Here is an 18,396-nt window from a genome sequence, read left to right as displayed (position 1 = left end):
TCCGTCAAATCGTCTTGGCCTATCGAAGCAGGGGATTAACTCTCACAGGGGGCGGGGCGAGGAGGTGATTGGCAGGCGCCGAGCGTGGGAACTTTGAGCGGTTCAGCTTCACACAGGCGGTGAACGCGAGGTTGTTGAAATGATTACACACACCGATTACACACACTCGCGCACGCCTCATGCGGGATTATCTGTAGGGGATCGCGAGTCAAGGCATAATACTCCGGGAATGCGGTTTCCCCTTCGAGCTACCTGTTGAGGTTGAGCGATCGATTTCTGTTGTGCATAAAAAAATGCTCTGAGGTTTGGGTGTGTGTGTGGATTTCTTTTCTTCCAAGTTTTTACCACACACACCTTCGTCAACTGACTTTCCCCCTAGAGTAAAGAAGGTAGGAAAAAGCACAAAGAAATAAAACGTAAACTAGAGACAGAAAGAAAGAAGGCAAGAAAAAAGAACAAGTCGCGTAAGGCGAAAATACAACATTTAGTCAAGTAGCTGTCGAACTCACAGAATGAAACTGAACGCAATGCAACGCAGCAAGACCGTATACTCGTAGCATCGTCAGTCCACCGCGCACGGCAAAGGCAGTGAAATTGACAAGAAGAGCGGGGTAGTACTTGCGCTGAGAAGGATATCACGCTTTTCTGTACCTCTCTTCGTTTTAACTTTCTGAGCGTGTTTTTAATCCAAACATATCATATCTATATGTTTTTGGAATCAGGAACCGACAAGAAATAAGATGAAGGTGTTTTTAAATTGATTTGGACAATTTAATTTTGATAATAATTTTTATATTTTTAATTTTCAGAGCTTGTTTTTAATCCAAATATAACATATTTATATGTTTTTGGAATCAGCAAATGATGGAGAATAAGATGAACGTAAATTTGGATCGTTTTGTAAAAAAAATATTTTTTTAACAATTTTCAGATTTTTAATGACCAAAGTCATTAATTAATTTTTAAGCCACCAAGCTGAAATGCAATACTGAAGTCCGGGCTTCATCGGAGATTACTTGACCAAAATTTCAACTAATTTGGTTGAAAAATGAGAGCGTGACAGTGCCGCCTCAACTTTCACGAAAAGCCGGATATGACGTCATCAAAGACATTTATCAAAAAATGAAAAAAATGTCTGAGGATATCATACCCAGGAACTCTCATGTCAAATTTCATAAAGATCGGTCCAGTAGTTTAGTCTGAATCGCTCTACACACACACACAGACAGACACACAGACACACACACACACACACACACACACACACACACACACACACACATACACCACGACCCTCGTCTCGATTCCCCCCTCTATGTTAAAACATTTAGTCAAAACTTGACTAAATGTAAAAAAAAACAAAAGAATCGAAACGAAAGAACGAAAGAAGAGAGGAGACGGGGATGGGTGGTGGGGGGGGGGGGGGGGGGGGGGGGAGGGTGGGATGTCGTCTTTCCTACCTCACAATCGGCTTCTGTTTCTACTGCTTGCCGGTATCTCCGGTGGTTCAACATTAAAAAAAATATATATATATATATATATATAATCGTAAGTTCCTCTCTTAACACAACTCCGTTGATCTCTTCTCTGATATTCCAGTCCCATTATAGTGAAAGCAAAATAAAACAACAACAGAAACAACAACAAAAATATCAACAACAACAACAACAACAACAACAACAACAACAACAACAACAACAACATTCTTTTGATTCTCCTATCTCTCTTCATTAAATGACCTGTTGATTCCGCAAGTCTTCTTCTTCGTGTTCGTCTTTAGTTTTATTTCATTTCAATTTCTTTTCTTATATAAATGTATGTTTTGAAGTTTCAAAAATATTCTGAAAGATAGCTTTTGAGAGTGGTTCTTCTTTTCAAATCAAGAATAATCAGTCGGAAAACACGCACATAGGCCTACTTGGAATAAAGATCATCTATCTATACTCCCTAATTAACGAAACATCGTATTTTTTTTATGTTAAACAGAAGAAGAAGAAGAAGAAGAAGAAGAAGAAGAAGAAGAAGAAGAAGAAGAAGAAGAAGAAGAAGAAGACATAGGTGGAGGTGTTTTCAGACAGGCCAAACACAGGTTGTCCCGGAGGTGTGAAGAAACACGAAATCAAAGCAAAACCAAACACAAATAATATCACATAATGAGTACAAGCAATTTTTCTTTGACCGACCCATTTCACTAACACAGAAACAAAGAACTCAAACAGAAAAAGGAAGGAAGAAGCCGGAACTGACGTAAGGAAAGGTGCATATGGAAAGAAAAAAGAAAAGACATTCATGAGTTTATCTTGTTGTGCACCTTTATTAAAACATATTTGTCATGGCTTTTTAAACGTGTATTTGAATAAAACACTGTTTAAACCCCCCAAAAAAGGAAGGTACAGGACGAAGACAATCAACAATAATTCTTATTCAGGTAAACAGATAAACATTGCAAACGATGAGGAGATGACAGCCCGCTTTACTATTTAAAGGGAGGCGATTAGTTCGATTAATCGGGCCTAGTGCTCTCCCTTTCGTTTCCCACGGGGGTCGGAAAGCTCCTCGTGTTTGTCCGACGTCTGTCTCCCACGAGCCACCTCGCGCTCTGTCAAAACACCCAACCCCCTTTTGCCTCCCTTTTGCCTCCCCCTCCCGGCCCTATATTCCCCAGACCCCCACCCTCACCAATCCTTGGCTGTGCACCTTTCTTTTTCCTTCTCAGTTTCTTGTGGCGGTGTCCAGAAAGAGTATTCACAAGAGTGCACCAGTTTACCGATATTTTGATTGCTCAACACGGGGAATTATAGGTGGTTAGCAGACTATGAATGACATCCAGCAAATTAAGCCATGCATAAGATGTCTATGACATTGAAAATGTTTCTCATTGAAATTGGAAACTGAAATTGAAATGTACAATGAAAAGTACTGTGAATGTACTATGATGGTTCCTCTAATAATGTGACCTCAGAGCATCTGTATGTTTTGTCTCTGTTTTCAAAACGTTACTCTCAGACTACACACAGCACTATGCCTGCCCTGATTTTAAACCTATACTTTAATTATGTGAAATTACACGTTATATTTCAGAAATAATATCGACACCTGCAATTTAAGGCACCTCCGATGAGAGGACATCTCTCAAAACAATACACATTTTGCTGTGTGCTTGTCGATGAGCTTGACGAGAATATACCTACTTGTCACGAAAGGCCACTGACGTGCAAAGTAGGGACACTGACTCAATCAACGGTGTTCTTTTGTCGTACGATACTGTAAACTTAAAGTTCGATTTCCAAATAGATCCGAGTGTCAGTTTCACTTCAAGTGGTATCCAGGCTCTTTTGACATAACACCGTAATTTGTTCGATACAAAACCATTGAAAAGGATTGTGAACCTGCGAAGGCTGACCTCAGGAGGGAGTGGTCAACAGGAAAATCCAGCTGGGATAAAGACCGCGTATACGGACCAGGAGAGGGTGGGAAATATCCTGCGGGAAGTTCACCTCCTTGACTGACTTCTAGTTGAAGCATTTTTGAGTTGTCATGCAAAGGCACTCTAGTTTCTGGCAGAGTACAGGGAGAGGCTGACACTGAATAGAAAGGTAGGCGGGGGGCGGGGCAGGTAGGCCTATGGGACGCGGAAGAAGTGTGTGTGACTGTGAGTGTGGATGGAGAGAGATATGAAGGGGCGGAAGAGGCTTGATAGTATAGATAGAGTACAGGGCAAGGGGCAGGTCAGAAATTAAAAGACAAGAAGGAGATAAGACACCGACAAAAGATGTCCCTGCCGTCACATAGGATGTTAAATTTAAATGTTCATCTTCAGGTAAGAAATGGATACCAAATGTCTTTTAGTTTCTATAAAGGAAGATTTTATTTATTGTATCGGCTTTTTGAAGAGACCATTGCGAGTGTGTGTGTTTGTTTGTTGGCGTGTTTGTTTGTTTGTTTGTTTGTGTGTGCGTTTTGTTTGTTTGTTTGTATGCTTGTTTGTTTGTTTATTTGATTGTTTGTTTGCTAGTTATTTCTTTCTGCCTGTTTTTCTTTCTTTCTTTCTTTCTTTCTTTCTTTCTTCCATTTTTTGGGGGTTTTTTTGGGTTTGTTTTGTTCGTTGTTTGCGGCACGAAAACAGCCAAACACTTCTAATTGTGAGGGGAAGTACGCTCGTACATGTACCCTGACTACATTAAAATCTGACGGACGCCACACTTCTTCGGGCACTGATCGAACAATTTACATTATGTTTGAGATTAATCCTCACTCATTGTGATGTTCAAGTTGACCTATAATCTCGTCGGCACATAAGGTCGGTGCATATCAAACAACCCAAAACCACTCAGTGTGAGTTACAAGATAGCGTGACACCCAGACGTTGTAAAATAGCCAAATAAATCTGTGGCGAGAATCAATTGCAAATTGGTGAAAGAAAACCTACCCCCGAAAGGGTTTCTTTTAGGGAAATAACTCGCCAGACGATCCCTAAAACATGCATTTGGCTGTCACTGTCTCACAAATTGGAGATTACTGACTGCCCGAATTGATTAGCGATTCGGTGTTAAATCTGTAATAAAAGAAAGGACAAGCAAATCTTGCCCACACCGTCCACACTACAGAGTAACTCGACAGACAGCATGGCGCAGTCGGACAGTAAGTTGACACAAATATCAATCAACCAGATCGGTCAAAACCATTGATCCTTGACCGTCTCCTTCCTCGACCGTGAGTTCCCCCTCCACACCCACACACCCCTCCCACCTCCACACCCCATTCTCACAATGCCATGCCGTGTTCAGACCGACCAAAACAAAAACAAACAAAAAAATTGAATAAAATTAATGTAAAAAGAGAGAGAGAAAGAGAGAGAGAGAGAGAGAAAGAGAGAGAGAGAGAGAGAGGGAGAGAGAAACAGAGAGACAGACAGAGAGAGAAAGAGAGAGAGAGAGAGGAACAGAAAAAGACTTCTCGAGGTGTGGGGGGTGTGAGGGGGGGTCACGAGAGAGAGAGAGAGAGAGAGAGAGAGAGAGAGAGACAGAGAGAGAGAGAGAGAGAGAGAGAGCGAGAGAGAGAGAGAGAGAGAGAGAGAGAGAGAGAGAGAGAAACGAACAAAAAAAAAGACTTCTTGGGGTGTGGGGGTGTGAGGAGGGGGGTCACGAGAGAGAGAGAGAGAGAAACAGAGGGAGAGAGAGAGAGAAGAGAGAGAGAGAGAGAGAGAGAGAGAGAGAGAGAGAGAGAGAGAGAGAGAGAGAGAGAGAAACGAACAAAAACGACTTCTCGGGGTGTGGGGTGTGTGAGGGGGAGGGGTCACGAGAGAGAGAGAGAGAGAGAGAGAGAGAGAGAGAAGAGAGAGAGAGAGAGAAACAGAGAGAGAGAGAAGAGAGAGAGAGAGAGAGAGAGAGAGAGAGAGAGAGAGAGAGAGAGAGAGAGCGAGAGAGAGAGAGAAACGAACAAAAAAGACTTCTCGGGGTGTGGGGTGTGTGAGGGGGAGGGGTCACGAAAGAGAGAGAGAGAGAGAGAGAGAGAGAGAGAGAGAGAGAGAGAGAGAGAGAGAGAGAGAGAGAGAAAGAGAGAGAAACGAACAAAAAAGACTTCTCGGGGTGTGGGGTGTGTGAGGGGGAGGGGTCACGAAAGAGAGAGAGAGAGAGAGAGAGAGAGAGAGAGAGAGAGAGAGAGAGAGAGAGAGAGAGAGAGAGAGAGAGAGAGAGAGAGAGAGAGAGAAACGAACAAAAAAGACTTCTCGGGAGGGGGGGAGTGAGGAGGGGGGCACAAAGACGCCGTTTGGGCCAACTCAACAACAAGTCATGATGATCACACTACGCTGCAAAGACTGACTATAAATCCACAACAAAGGACCGTAACTCTTAACACACTATCGATATGCACCCGGCCCCTGGGTCTCAATGGTAACTTTCTTTCATTGTCCAGTCAATCGTCAAGGGTTTCACAAGGTAAGCTCACTAACAGGTGGACAATTAGCTGAAAATGAGTAGAGACACTCAGGTGTGACCAGACAGTTCGGCGCCATGTTCACTGTTTTCTCGCAAGTAGCAAGTCGGTCAAAACTTTGTTTTCGATTGCTTGAGGTTGCGGTGGTGACTCAGTTCTTCTCAGTTTTGCAGACATGTCTTTGTTTTGTTTTTATACTTACACAAAAGAATGTGTGAACTTGCAAGTATAGTAGTAAACGATTCAACTGGGGATTTTCCCATTGCATTGCGAGTTAAGTTGCTATCGATCGCTCAGAATAAAGAAAAGACCACGAACCACAGGAAAAGAAAGGACCAACCTCTGAGAGAAGCAAATCTAACAACATGAACACACAAGACAAAATGAGAGTACACCTTGTTGTGTGATAAAATAGCACTGATTTCAACAGGAGGGGGGGGGGGGGGAATCTCGGCGAAGGCAAAGACTGCCGTTCAAAAACAATAATTGGTGTTACCCAAACATATAAAACGACTGCGGACTGTAAAGAATACACGTGAAAACAACTTTACACAACCTATACTCTGTCTTATGATTGTCATGATTGGTTCCAAAAATAACCTCATATTTAGGGAATACTGTAGGCTGCCTTTCAACAACATTTCAATGCATGTATCAACATTTGGCAAGTTATCCAAATGTCAGTGAACGAATATATTTATGTATCAAGGAAAATGCAACACATGATGTTCAGCTGTCTCAATAAGTCTACGATATTTGGTCGAAGGACATGTGGTCGAACGACCATTGGTGGCAGCGACACATCATAATCATGATCATGATCATGATCACCATCATCACCATCATCATCATCATCATCATCATCATCATTGGTCTTGCGGTCTCTCTTAATGTATACCCTTCTACACTAGCAACTGGTGGTTGTGTCTGGGATTAGCGTGAGAGTGCTCTCATAGTGCCGAAGCTGCTGCCGATAACTTTACAGCCACCGCAGAATGGGAGAGAGAGAACTCGAAAGCGGCGAGGGGGTGCAACAATAGAGTGGCCTTTTACCTGCGGAGCGTCACACTTTAAGCCACACTTGCTCCTCAATCCGCCCCGCTTCATTGTCTTCGGGTCGCAGTCACTGATTTCTTCCACGCGTCACTGAGGTCGCCGAAGCGACTGAAGCGGATAAGACACAACGCCGGCCTACTACTGACTGTAAAGGGGCGGGGCTTAATTCGACTTGGTTTCTTTTACTGATCAGTCGGCTTTAGCTTAGGCCTGCCCCCTTTTTCTTTTGAAGGTGCGCGTGTGTCGTGCGTGTTACGTGCGGAGAGGACAGAAGGTGTGCGCGTGCGTTCGACACGGGAAAGACATGTCTTTATGTATCTCGAACTCTCCGTAAATAACGGACACTGACCACCAGCATGGCATACAGTGTTCTGATCAGTCGTGAGTGATGTCAGTCACACTGCGGACTTGATTCAGTCAACACACTTGTTCAGTCGTGATATTTTCAGTTTGGAAGTGAACACTAGGCTACCTTCAGTGGGACTTCCAAGAAAGTGCTGTGGGTTTATCAGTTGTGGAGCTGTTCTGTGGATAAATCCTTCATGAAGTGATACACTGTGACCTGCATCGTTTATTTCTGCTTGGTGAAGATTCCTGTGCTTTGTTCTATTCTTGACAGTTTCACAACGCTGAGATTTTTTTTTAAATTTTGTGTTTAGTATTAGAGTCGATGGTGTGGCAACGTTTACAGATTCTCCTTTAAAACAGTTCAATGTAGTGAGATTTCAGTGAAACAATGTGGTAACCCTTAGCCTACATCTTCAAGAAGAGTTTCACTTTGTGAACAGGGATTCTAACTTTATTCGGGTGTTTCGCCCATCCAACGCCGTTTAATCTGTGAGTGTTACGAACCCCCGCCGTTCTTCAGTGAGAGCAACGATCTTCTACGAAGCAGTTGAAGATCTTTGGTGAGAGTGAACTCAGTGTCTTTCGGACTGTTACGAACCTACGTCTTGTTTGCAACCCGTTTCCACGCACGGTATCCAGTTATCTGTTTTACCAGTCTTACCTGAGACGCTCAGTACCAGACATGCCGGTGACTCTACCTGAAGGTGACCACAAGGAATACCTGACCGAAGTTGACCAAGAGGAGAGTACGATGCCGGACAGTGACGAGGGTGTCGAGTCAGACGATGGTCAGGTAACCATGGCAACGTCAGACGACCAGGCGGACTCCAGTGGCAACAGCGGTGGTGGTGGTGGTGGTGGAGGTGGAGGCAAGATCACGACTACGGATGAGAAGAAGAAAGGCCGAAAGGTGAGTGAAAATATTTGAATTAAATTAAAAGTTGTTTATAATAATATTTAGGGAATATTTCACGCAAAACATTTCATATTACAGAAGATGACCTCCCAAAAAAGTATCTTTATACCTTACTGACAGGATTGTTGCGAAAGAATTCTATCCAAAGTCAGCATTTTGTTCGCGAATCTCGCTTTTTAATCTGATAATATAACAATTGTGTACGTACGTGTTCCTCTAATTGAACGGGAGAAAAATATCTAAACGCAGAAGAAGAAGAACGGGAGGAAAAAGGGGAGGAGAATCAATCAATCAATTGACCAAACTAAACAAAAAAAACACATGGAAAGATAAAAATTTAAAAAAACATTTTTTTCTTAAATTAGAAAATAATCCACTAAATACATCGAAGAGTATATTCATATTCAAATGTTCATTCAAAATTCTTCGTCTTATCAGGTACTGTAACTGGTGACATTTATAAATTGACGGGAATACTATTATTATATGAAACAGTTTGTGAAGTTTTTGTTTTTGTTTTCTTTTGTGTGGTTTTGCTTGTCAATTTGTGATTTATTTTGTGTTTTTAATATAAAAATTTTTGTTAAAAGAATGCCTTTTCAAGCAATGGATAAAAACTGTTTCCGACACCTGGATTTTTGCTTTTCCTTTTTCAGAACAACAAGCCCAAGATGGAGAAACGACGACGGGAACGAATGAACTGCTCTTTGAATGCAATGAAGAATCTTGTCTACGAAGCCATTGGTAAAAATGTAAGTGTTTATGGCTTAGAAAAGTTGAATTTGTTTGGTGTGTGTGTGTGTGTGTGTGTGTATGTGTGTGTGTGTGTGTGTGTGTGTGTGTGTGTGTGACGGTGTTTGTGAGTGACGGTGTGTGTGTGTGTGTGTGCATGTGTGAGTGTGTGTGTGTGGGTGTGGGTGTGTGTGTGTGAGAGAGAGAGAGTGTGTGTGTGTGAGAGAGAGAGAGAGAGAGAATGAGAGAGAGCAACGAACAAAGCAAACATTTTCATTTGACGCCATAAAAACATGCCTCTCTCTCTCTCTCTCTCTCTCTCTCTCTCTCTCTCTCTCTCTCTCTCTCTCTCTCTCTCTCTCTCTCTCTCTCTCTCTCTCTCTCTCTCTCTCTCTCTCTGTGCATCTCTGTCTTTCCTGTAACAACAAGAATGTTCCTTCTGTCTTGACCATGCTAACATTATGATTCACAGAAGTAGACTTTTAGACACGTAAGATTACTAAGAAGCTTAAACAATAATAAAATGAACTTTCATTTTTTTTTTTAAATCTGAATCCAGATACTCTATCTATGTTCAGAAGAATTTGATGTGTCTGATTAAATTCAGAAGTTACGCCCGCATTGGCAGCATTGAGCAATTCACTCGGGACTTGTGTTATTAAAGAATACGCTATCCGCTGAAGTGTCTGATCTTGCAACACTTTATTTACAACACACCACTGACCAACCACTTTTAGCCTTTTTCACCGACGTCAGACGATGTGATGACCTACGGTCAGTTTCAGACGTGATAATTCCCCCATCGCTATCACTACCTCTAGCCCCAATCGGATTCCACCCCTGTTTACTTTGCATGGGGGTCAGCCATATATCCCCTTTTGGCGTGGGAATTGTAAACGACACGAGTTTAGAAACTGATCTGTCTCTCCATCATTGTCATGGATTAAAAAGCGCTTGAAATCATGACGTGAGCGTGAACTGCAGAGGTCGACGTCACACTAAGTAAAGTTCATTGCCTTGTCTCAACTTTACAGATGATTTTGCTTGAATCAATCCTTAGTTGTAATATTTGGAGATCAGTGTTGTACGAATACCTAAACATCGTTTTTAACAGTTAGTTTTTGCGTTCCTCTTAGGTTTAAACATGATTTAATGACATCGCTAATAACGAGTTATGAAAACGCTGTATAAACTAAAGCAGACATTGGTTTTCTTGTCGGGAGACCTGCGCTTTGTGTGCTTTTCCCCTGACGTCACAAGTCCTCGCCTTGGTTCAGGTCGTTGTTTGAAACTCTTTAGTCTCAGCAAAATGTTCGCCCCTGAAGCGCTAAAGCCGTGTGGCGCAGATTAACACCAGGTGAGAAAAAGGAGGAAAAGTCGGAGGGGGGGGGGGGGGGGGAGGGGGGGGGGGAGAAAGGGGGCGCGTGGGAAAGTAGCCCTTCGCGGCTTGACCGGTAGTGTCCAAAATAATCTAGGGCACCGTGACTGTAGCCTCTTGACCGCTGTGGCGAATATTTATGAGTTGTAATTATGGCCCGTATAACTAATCCGCCGCATTAGGGTCATGTCATGTTTATATATATAGATATATCCCATGAGCTGCTTCTTTGTCTCTGTAATGCCACTATGGGTATAATATGTTGTATTTTTCGGCTTTAATAAATACAAAATGGGCTCAAAAAATATATCATAGTACCAATTCCGGTTTGGCCGAGGAACTATACTTCGGCGGCCTACCCTTGACACTGCACCGAACATGTTTCAGTGGATTGATGAAGAGCATTGCTCACATGGCTAAACAAAAGAAAACACAACATTCACAGAGGACAAAACCATGATACGTATCTGTGGTATGCGATTCAGTAAACAAAGCGTTTATCTTTACACTTTGGGTGCAGGTCGAGTCAAAAAAGAACAAAAGCGAAGAATCAACTGAGTAACCTCCCCTCCACGAACACTGCACCGCTGATCTAAAAATGTACAGCTGATCTAACAAAACAAAAATTAAATGGCACGTTGCACTGACACCAAGTGAATCAATTAAACACTATGCAAGACTGAAAATGAAGTGGATACAACAGCGGGTCGAGTTCTCCAAGCACAGTCTCTCTCTCTAAACTGTTGTGTCAGTGTGTGTGTGTGTGTGTGTGTGTGTGTGTCAGTGCCGTGTGTGTGTGTGTGCCGTGTGCGGTTTCAGCTGGAAAGTCTTAAACCGATTGAACCAGTTACTTGAAAAGTTGCAGAGCAAATATTTAAAACGTGCACGCATGTTTTCGACTGGTAATTCTGCCTGTCCGGCTTTTCTTTTGCAGTTGCAATTAATTTCCTAACTTATGATATACAATTTTACAGCCTGCGCAGTATTCCAAGCAAGAGAAGGCAGCAGTTCTGGAAATGACAGTCGACTTCTTGAAGAACATGAAAAACAACCCCACAGGTAAGATCTCGATCAACACCTCGACATATTTCACGAAGAATATATCATGCCATACACTGAAGTATAAAGACACAGCCCGTCCCGTAAAAACAAATCGGCCTACCATGGAAGATCTGACGGCCAGGCTTTTTACACCCCCGGTATAGGGGTGTGTATAGGTTTCACTCGATGTGTTTGTGGCGGTGTTTGTGTGTTTGTGTTCGCAAGTAGATCTCTAGAATGAACGGACCGATCGTCACCAAACTTGCTGAACAGGTTCTATACATTCCTGAGACGGTCCAAACAAAAATTGGGACCAGTCAAACACACGGTTAGGGAGTTATTGGTGGATTAAAATTATACAACGACTTATAGACGGACACCCCCGTTGGTCAAAGGGAAATAACCATTGTAATAACCATTCTCACTGCCACCAACTGAGGTTATTTCCCTTCGCCGGGGGTGTTTTTCCTATCGGAGGAATTTCTTGTTATTTATGGGATAAGGTCATCATTCCACTGACTTGGACACATACCAACAATAAACACAACCAGGATGCTTTCTGTGGAGAGTTGAATTTTTTTTTTTTTTTTTTAAAGCTGCTGTGTGTTTTTTTCTCGGAATTATTTCATCGAAAAATTACAACACTGCACACAAAGCAGTCAGGATGTTGATTTTTGGTAAATGTCCAAGTGGAGGGATGAACTTATCCCATGTAACACTCTCTGAGATAGTGAGCAGAACTATTTCCACGAGAAGGACTGTGCCAATAAGCAACACTCGAGAAATTTAAAGTTTTACGCCCTCACGGCAAAGCCATTAGCAGCACTCAAAAACTAAGGCCCCCAAAAATAATAGGTGTGGTTACGGTAACATAGCCAAAAAAAATAGGGTAGGAAGGTAGGCAAACACTTTTTTTTTTTAAACTTTTTTTTCTAATGTGTACAAATTAAACCTACTTGACAGGGAAAAAAGTGTGCGACTCGGGCGCTTTCGCTTTCATAGCGTTTTCTGCACTCGTTTTCTTGTGTGCTTTTTGTTTTTTTGACAAATGTAATAAAAAGTTATAGGGTCGGCCCCTAAAAATAGGGTAGGTCGGGTTACCGTAACCACACCTATTTTTTTTTAGGCCTAATCAAGCATAAATGCAACGCAAACCTAGATTTTTTGTGAAAGTCCAAAAATCGGGTAATACGGGTTTCGGATGGACAATTAAGCAATGTTCGGAAATATCTACACTATACATATAATTATAATATATATGTATGTGAATATTATTGGATTTAAACTTTGGATTATTTTTTCAAATGTTGTTGTGATTGAAACCAACTACTGCTACCGCCAACCCTCAGTTTTCCAGCGGCACTTATATTAGCCGTGTGTCCTGTAGTTAGCTCACCTCTGGTTAGCTGTCTGTCTTTCTCAGTGTGTGTCTTCCTCCCTTCTTCTCTGTTAATCTCTAGTTAGCTGTCTGTCTGCCTACCTGTCTGTCTGTCTCTCTCTTTGTCTCTCTTTCTCTCTCTCTGTCTCTCTCTCTCTGTCTCTCTCTCTCTCTCCCTCTCTCTCTCTCTCTCTCTCTCTCTCTCTCTCTCTCTCTTAAAAGGCATAGCCTTACATTTTAATCCTTGTAAAATAAAGTTCAGTTCAGTTCAGTTCAGTTCAGTTCTCGGTTTTAGTTTTATTTTAAATAAATGTGCAGCCGTGTCCTGGTCATGCCCATAGCACATTTTACCATTATGAATCTGATTTTTCTTCCTGTCATTTCAAATCATGTCTATATAAATGTTGGTGTGGTTGCAGGCAACGTGTCTCCGGACGGCGTGGAGAGCTACCACGCAGGTTACAAGGACTGCATGCTGGCCGTGGCCAACTACCTCAAGCACCAGATTGGGGCGCCCATCACTCTCGTCGACTCCGTCGTCGATCATCTCTTCAGCCACAGCACCTCCCTGCGTCAGATGCACGCCTTGCATCTGCAGCAGCAACAACAGCGTCAGCAGCAGCATCTTCAGCAGATCCAGCAGCTGCAGCATCAGCAGTTTCTGCAGCAGCAAGGTCTGGCTGGGGTCGTTCTTCCTCAGCATCCTGCCTTCCTCGCCCCAGCACATCTGCCTGGTGGTAGTGCCGCGGTGTCCGGGCATCATGCCAACGCGCCTTTGCACTCTGCCATGTTGGCCTCTTTGGCATCGCCTGCTTGGATGTCGCAGCCCAATCAGTCAACATTGGCCCCGCCCACTTTGATGTCACCAGCCACCAACCAGGCGCGCATCTCGTCGTTTGCTGCCGCCCCGACAGCGTTCCAGACTCCGCCCCCTACCACCAAGTCCACTACTAGCGAAGGGTTGCTGCTACCGAGACAACCCCGGGCGTCTTCGACTCCTTCCGCCACGAGCTCGGCAGCTTCGTCCAGTCGGCCCCGGATGTCGTTCGATGTTGAACACGATGGGTACGACCTGGGTAACGCCTCACCCTGTTCGCCGTCCATGTCCGAGGCAAGCAGCTTCGGCTCGTCTAGAATGAGTTCACCCGACCATCACCACGACACATCAGCCTCGCGGTCAGGGTCTAGTGGTTTTCACCAGCACATGGTAACACCAAACCGCCCTTCTTCTCTTCCGCTGGGCCTATCTGCTCTGTCGCCATCTTACGACATTTCTGGTGACGTTCCTCGCCGAAACAATGACGTCATACTGAACGTTGTTGACGTCAGGAGTGCTTCCACTTCTTCTCAGCAAGATGGGGAGGCCACTGATAGCACGTGGAGGCCATGGTAGACCGTAGAGAGAGAGACAATAACGGATTTTAACTTTGAGAACTGTCGGTGCCAGTCCTTGCAGAAGATTTTTTTATCACGTGCAAATGGACATCATGCAATGGGATGATGCACTGACACCGCAAAGAGGTTCTGCTTTTAGTTCATGAACGCTGACCTTTGGGCCAGATCCGCCTTGGTCTTGGGAACAGTATTGAACTCACGCGGACGCAAAAATACTTCGATATCTCTGGCAATAGGTGTCTTTGTCTGGCTCTTTGTCTGTCTGTTTGTCTTTCTGTCGGCTGTCTGTCCCTTCACTCTCTTTCTCTGTCTCTCTCTGTCTCTCTCTGTCTCTCTCTGTCTCTCTCTGTCTCTCTCTCTCTCTCTCTCTCTCTCTCTCTCTCCTCAAGTTGTTCCCCTGTTTCTTCCACTTCTGTGTTGTTCTCTCAAACACACTCAAAGTGATGCACATGTTCTGTTTTGAAAAGAGCAATTACAGGCGTAGAATTAAACAATACGGAGAAAATGAATACTCGATATTGGACCATGTATACAGAGTATAAAATCATTCGAAAAATGGATTATTCAGTGTGTGATGGACGCGGCGTACTTAACTTCTGTCTCTTTGAGTGTATAAAATGAATTTATGATTTACTTTGCCAATTAGTCTTGAATTTTACATGCTTGTATAACTTGATATCATTACCCGCTTATTTGAACGATTTTGTGTGTTTCTTTTACGTGGAGTAAAGATACCTTACTTTCTGTGTCAAAGATTATGTACAGTCGAGACCGGATGTAAGAAAGTCGTCGGGACCCACTTTTCGTCTTTCATACATCCGGTCTTTACTAAATCCGGTTAACCGGATGTATGAAAATATTGTGGATTGACTTTCATACATCCGGCCACGCGTCTGTTACTTGATAAAAGTAGGGTTTTTTTCATATCATTTTTGTATTTATTTGTTTTTTTTATGTTTAAATGTTTTGATGCATATCCTTGTTAGAAGAAAAGGTTTGTGAATAACAAGTGGAAAAGTACATGTACTTACGTACACTGACACAGTCAGGACAACCGATAGAAAGAGCAACTGTTTGTGTAAGGAACTGTTCTGCTTTGCATAAGACCGTGCACTCTCCGCCCCCCCCCCCCCCCGTCCCCTGTGTGTGTGTGTGTGCGCGCGTACGTGCGTGCGCTCGCGCGCACGTGTGTGTGTGTGTGTGTGTTTGTGTGTGGCTCAACTGTATTGTGTGTGTTCCCTCCACAACCCTTTTGCGCTTTTGACAATGTGTTTGGTCGTGGAAGCTTTGTAATGACCGTTGGCTTAGTAAATAACATTTTCTGAGTTCTCTCTCTCTCTCTCTCTCTCTCTCTCTTTCTCTCTCTCTCTCTCTCTCTCTCTCTCTCTCTCTCTCTCTCTCTCTCTCACGCGCGCGCACTGAATACAAAAAAGTGAGTTAAACTTAAAACCAGTTTAACGGATTAAAACAACAACAACAACATAGAAAACAAGTCGTGTAATGCGAAATTACTACATTTAGTCAAGCTGTGGAACTCACAGAATGAAACTGAACGTAGTCCGCCGCTAGTGCAAAAGGCAGTGAAAGTGACGAACCTGGTTGGCGCGGCAGCGGTTGCGCTGTGTTTCATAGCACGCTTTACTGTACCTCTCTTCGTTTTAACTTTCTGAGCGTGTTTTTGATCCAAACATATCATATCTATATGTTTTTGGAATCAGGAACCAACAAGGAATAAGATGAAATAGTTTTTAAATCGATTTCGGAAATTTAATTTTGATCATAATTTTTATATTTTTAATTTTCAGAGATTGTTTTTAATCCAAATATAACATATGTATATGTTTTTGGAATCAGAAAATGACGAAGAATAAGATGAAATTGTTTTTGGATCGTTTGATAAAAAAAATAATTTTAATTACAAGTTTCCGATTTTTAATGACCAAACTCACTCATTAGTTTTTAAGCCACCAAGCTGAAATGCAATACCAAACCCCGGCCTTCGTCGAAGATTGCTTTGCCAAAATTTCAATCAATTTAATTGAAAAATGAGGGTGTGACAGTGCCGCCTCAACTTTTACAAAAAGCCGGATATGACGTCATCAAAGGTATTTATCGAAAAAAAGAAAAAAACGTCCGGGGATATCATACCCAGGAACTCTCATGTCAAATTTCATAAAGATCGGCCTAGTAGTTTAGTCTGAATCGCTCTACACACACACACACACACACACACACACACACACACACACACACACACACACACACATACACCATGACCCTCGTCTCGATTCCCCCCCTCTATGTTAAAACATTTAGTCAAAACTTGACTAAATGTAAAAACTGAGTCACACCCACGACCAATGCCTCTGGTTTTAATTGTACAAAAAAATGCCTTCCTGGGCTATTATGGCTCTTCAGTCATGACAAATTTATAACAGGCTAAAATGACTGAATAGACAAACAAAACAGATTATTAATGGAGTTAAACATAAAATCAGTTTAATGGATAAAATCAACAACAACAACAAGAACATAAAAACAACAACAAGAACATAAAAACAACATAAAATACAACAAAATAAAATACAACAACATAAAATACAACAACATAAACAGGTAACAACTGATTCGCATCCATGACCAATGTCTCTGGTTATAAATGTAACACAAATGCCTTCTGGGATTTTATGGGTCTTGGTGACGAATTTGTAACAGGTTAAAAAAAAATGATTGAATGGAGAAACAAATTAAACAGAACAACTCGTTGACAGCAATAGAATCTGGATAAAAATCAGTTGGTGGGGAAGTTTTCAGGGCATCCTCATTTGGTAACCTGGGTCTACTTTCGTTTTCTTACAACCGGTCTTGCAACAACGCATTTGTGCTGCTCGGGACCAGAGATTTGCTTTTATACAACCGGACTTTTATACATCCGATTTTCATACAACCGGAAAATTCTAAGTAATAACAAAGAGTAGCTTCTGCCGGGACCCTGCCTACCCCTTTCATACATCCAGACTTTCATACATCCGGTGTTTTATACATCCGGTCTATACTGTATGCCCTCACAGGTCAGTCCAGACTTTGACAATATATTCCAGCATTCTTACATTTTAATAACAGTTTTACTGATCAAAAATCAACAGCCTCAGCGGAGCAGGAGTTTTCGGCTAATTTGATTTGTCAAATTGACCCGGGTGTCTGCTATGAAATTAGTTCGATAAAAAATTGCGACCCCGAAGACAAAGCAGCTCTGGGCTTTTCGTGTTTGTCCGGGCCAAGTGGAAGGATCCTCTTGCTCCTGGGTAAAAAAAAATATATTTTTTTTTTTTAAACTGAACGGATTTAACATGATTTACAAAATGATCTGCTCAAGAAGGAAGGTATCTTTAAACGTAAGTGAATGTATTGTACATGTTCATTATTTTAACACCCACTGCACTGCAATGTTAGAAACGACAGAGGAGGAGTTACCATATACACGTCAGAGTGGCCGTATGATCATTGGTACAGATTAACAAGAAAATACTGGTGCAGCCATACACAAGAACAACAGTATGATTTACATTATTATGACTATTATGACATGAAACTAAGTTTAAAAAAAAGTGTTGTTGTTGTTTGTGTGTACTACAATCTGCACCGCCGGATTGACAGTGTCGGAGTCATTTTCAGTGTTTACATCAATGGACTCTTTAACTGATTAATCGATGTTATGCCCTGAACTACTGGCCCTCACTAATCCTCAACTACTTCAGAAAATTGTACATTTGGTATAATAATTCATTGAGGATTTTTGGAGGGGCCTACTCGCTGACTCCTATTTTCATTATGTTTTTGTGTGAGTGAATACAGTCCGACCATAACGATCACGAGAACCCCACAAAGTGTGTTGCAGGGCTCTTCAAACATATATCATGTCAGGTCTTTGCTTCTGATGTACATTTTTACTTTTTTGCGCTCCAACTGCCAAGGCGCTTAACTTAAACATCCAGCAACAGATTTTGTCACTCGGTGATTTTTATGTTGGTGATGCCCGCAATCTAAGTACTAATTCAAAGTCACTCTTTTGACAAAACTCATTCGTGTACAAGGCGAAAGTTTGAATCAATGGATTTTCCCCTGAAAGAGATGGATATATATCTGTGTAAGATGTGTTCACGGCCGCACGGACTGGCGCTCAAGTGTTTGATGACCTACGCAATGATTAATATA

General features: G+C 42.3%; 1 protein-coding gene across 1 annotated transcript; it reads left to right on the top strand.

The window, feature by feature from the left end:
• The first annotated feature begins 8,023 nt into the window (after positions 1-8,023).
• LOC138977814 (protein hairy-like) lies at positions 8,024-14,179 on the top strand. Its single transcript, XM_070350421.1, has 4 exons — positions 8,024-8,251; positions 8,914-9,009; positions 11,342-11,426; positions 13,206-14,179. The coding sequence occupies exons 1-4, from the start codon at positions 8,024-8,026 to the stop codon at positions 14,177-14,179; spliced, it is 1,383 nt and encodes a 460-aa protein (XP_070206522.1).
• The last annotated feature ends 4,217 nt before the right edge of the window (positions 14,180-18,396 follow it).

Source organism: Littorina saxatilis, linkage group LG10 (assembly GCF_037325665.1).
Source record: "Littorina saxatilis isolate snail1 linkage group LG10, US_GU_Lsax_2.0, whole genome shotgun sequence".
NCBI lineage: Eukaryota > Metazoa > Mollusca > Gastropoda > Littorinimorpha > Littorinidae > Littorina > Littorina saxatilis.
This window is presented reverse-complemented; position numbering and strand designations above follow the sequence as displayed.

Excerpts from the sequence above, each read along its gene's own strand:
- LOC138977814 (XM_070350421.1), top strand. The coding sequence starts at position 8,024 with ATGCCGGTGACTCTACCTGAAGGTGACCACAAGGAATACCTGACCGAA. Across the intron at positions 8,252-8,913 it reads AGAAGAAGAAAGGCCGAAAG|AACAACAAGCCCAAGATGGA; the intron begins GTGAGTGAAAAT and ends TTCCTTTTTCAG. Across the intron at positions 11,427-13,205 it reads CATGAAAAACAACCCCACAG|GCAACGTGTCTCCGGACGGC; the intron begins GTAAGATCTCGA and ends GTGTGGTTGCAG.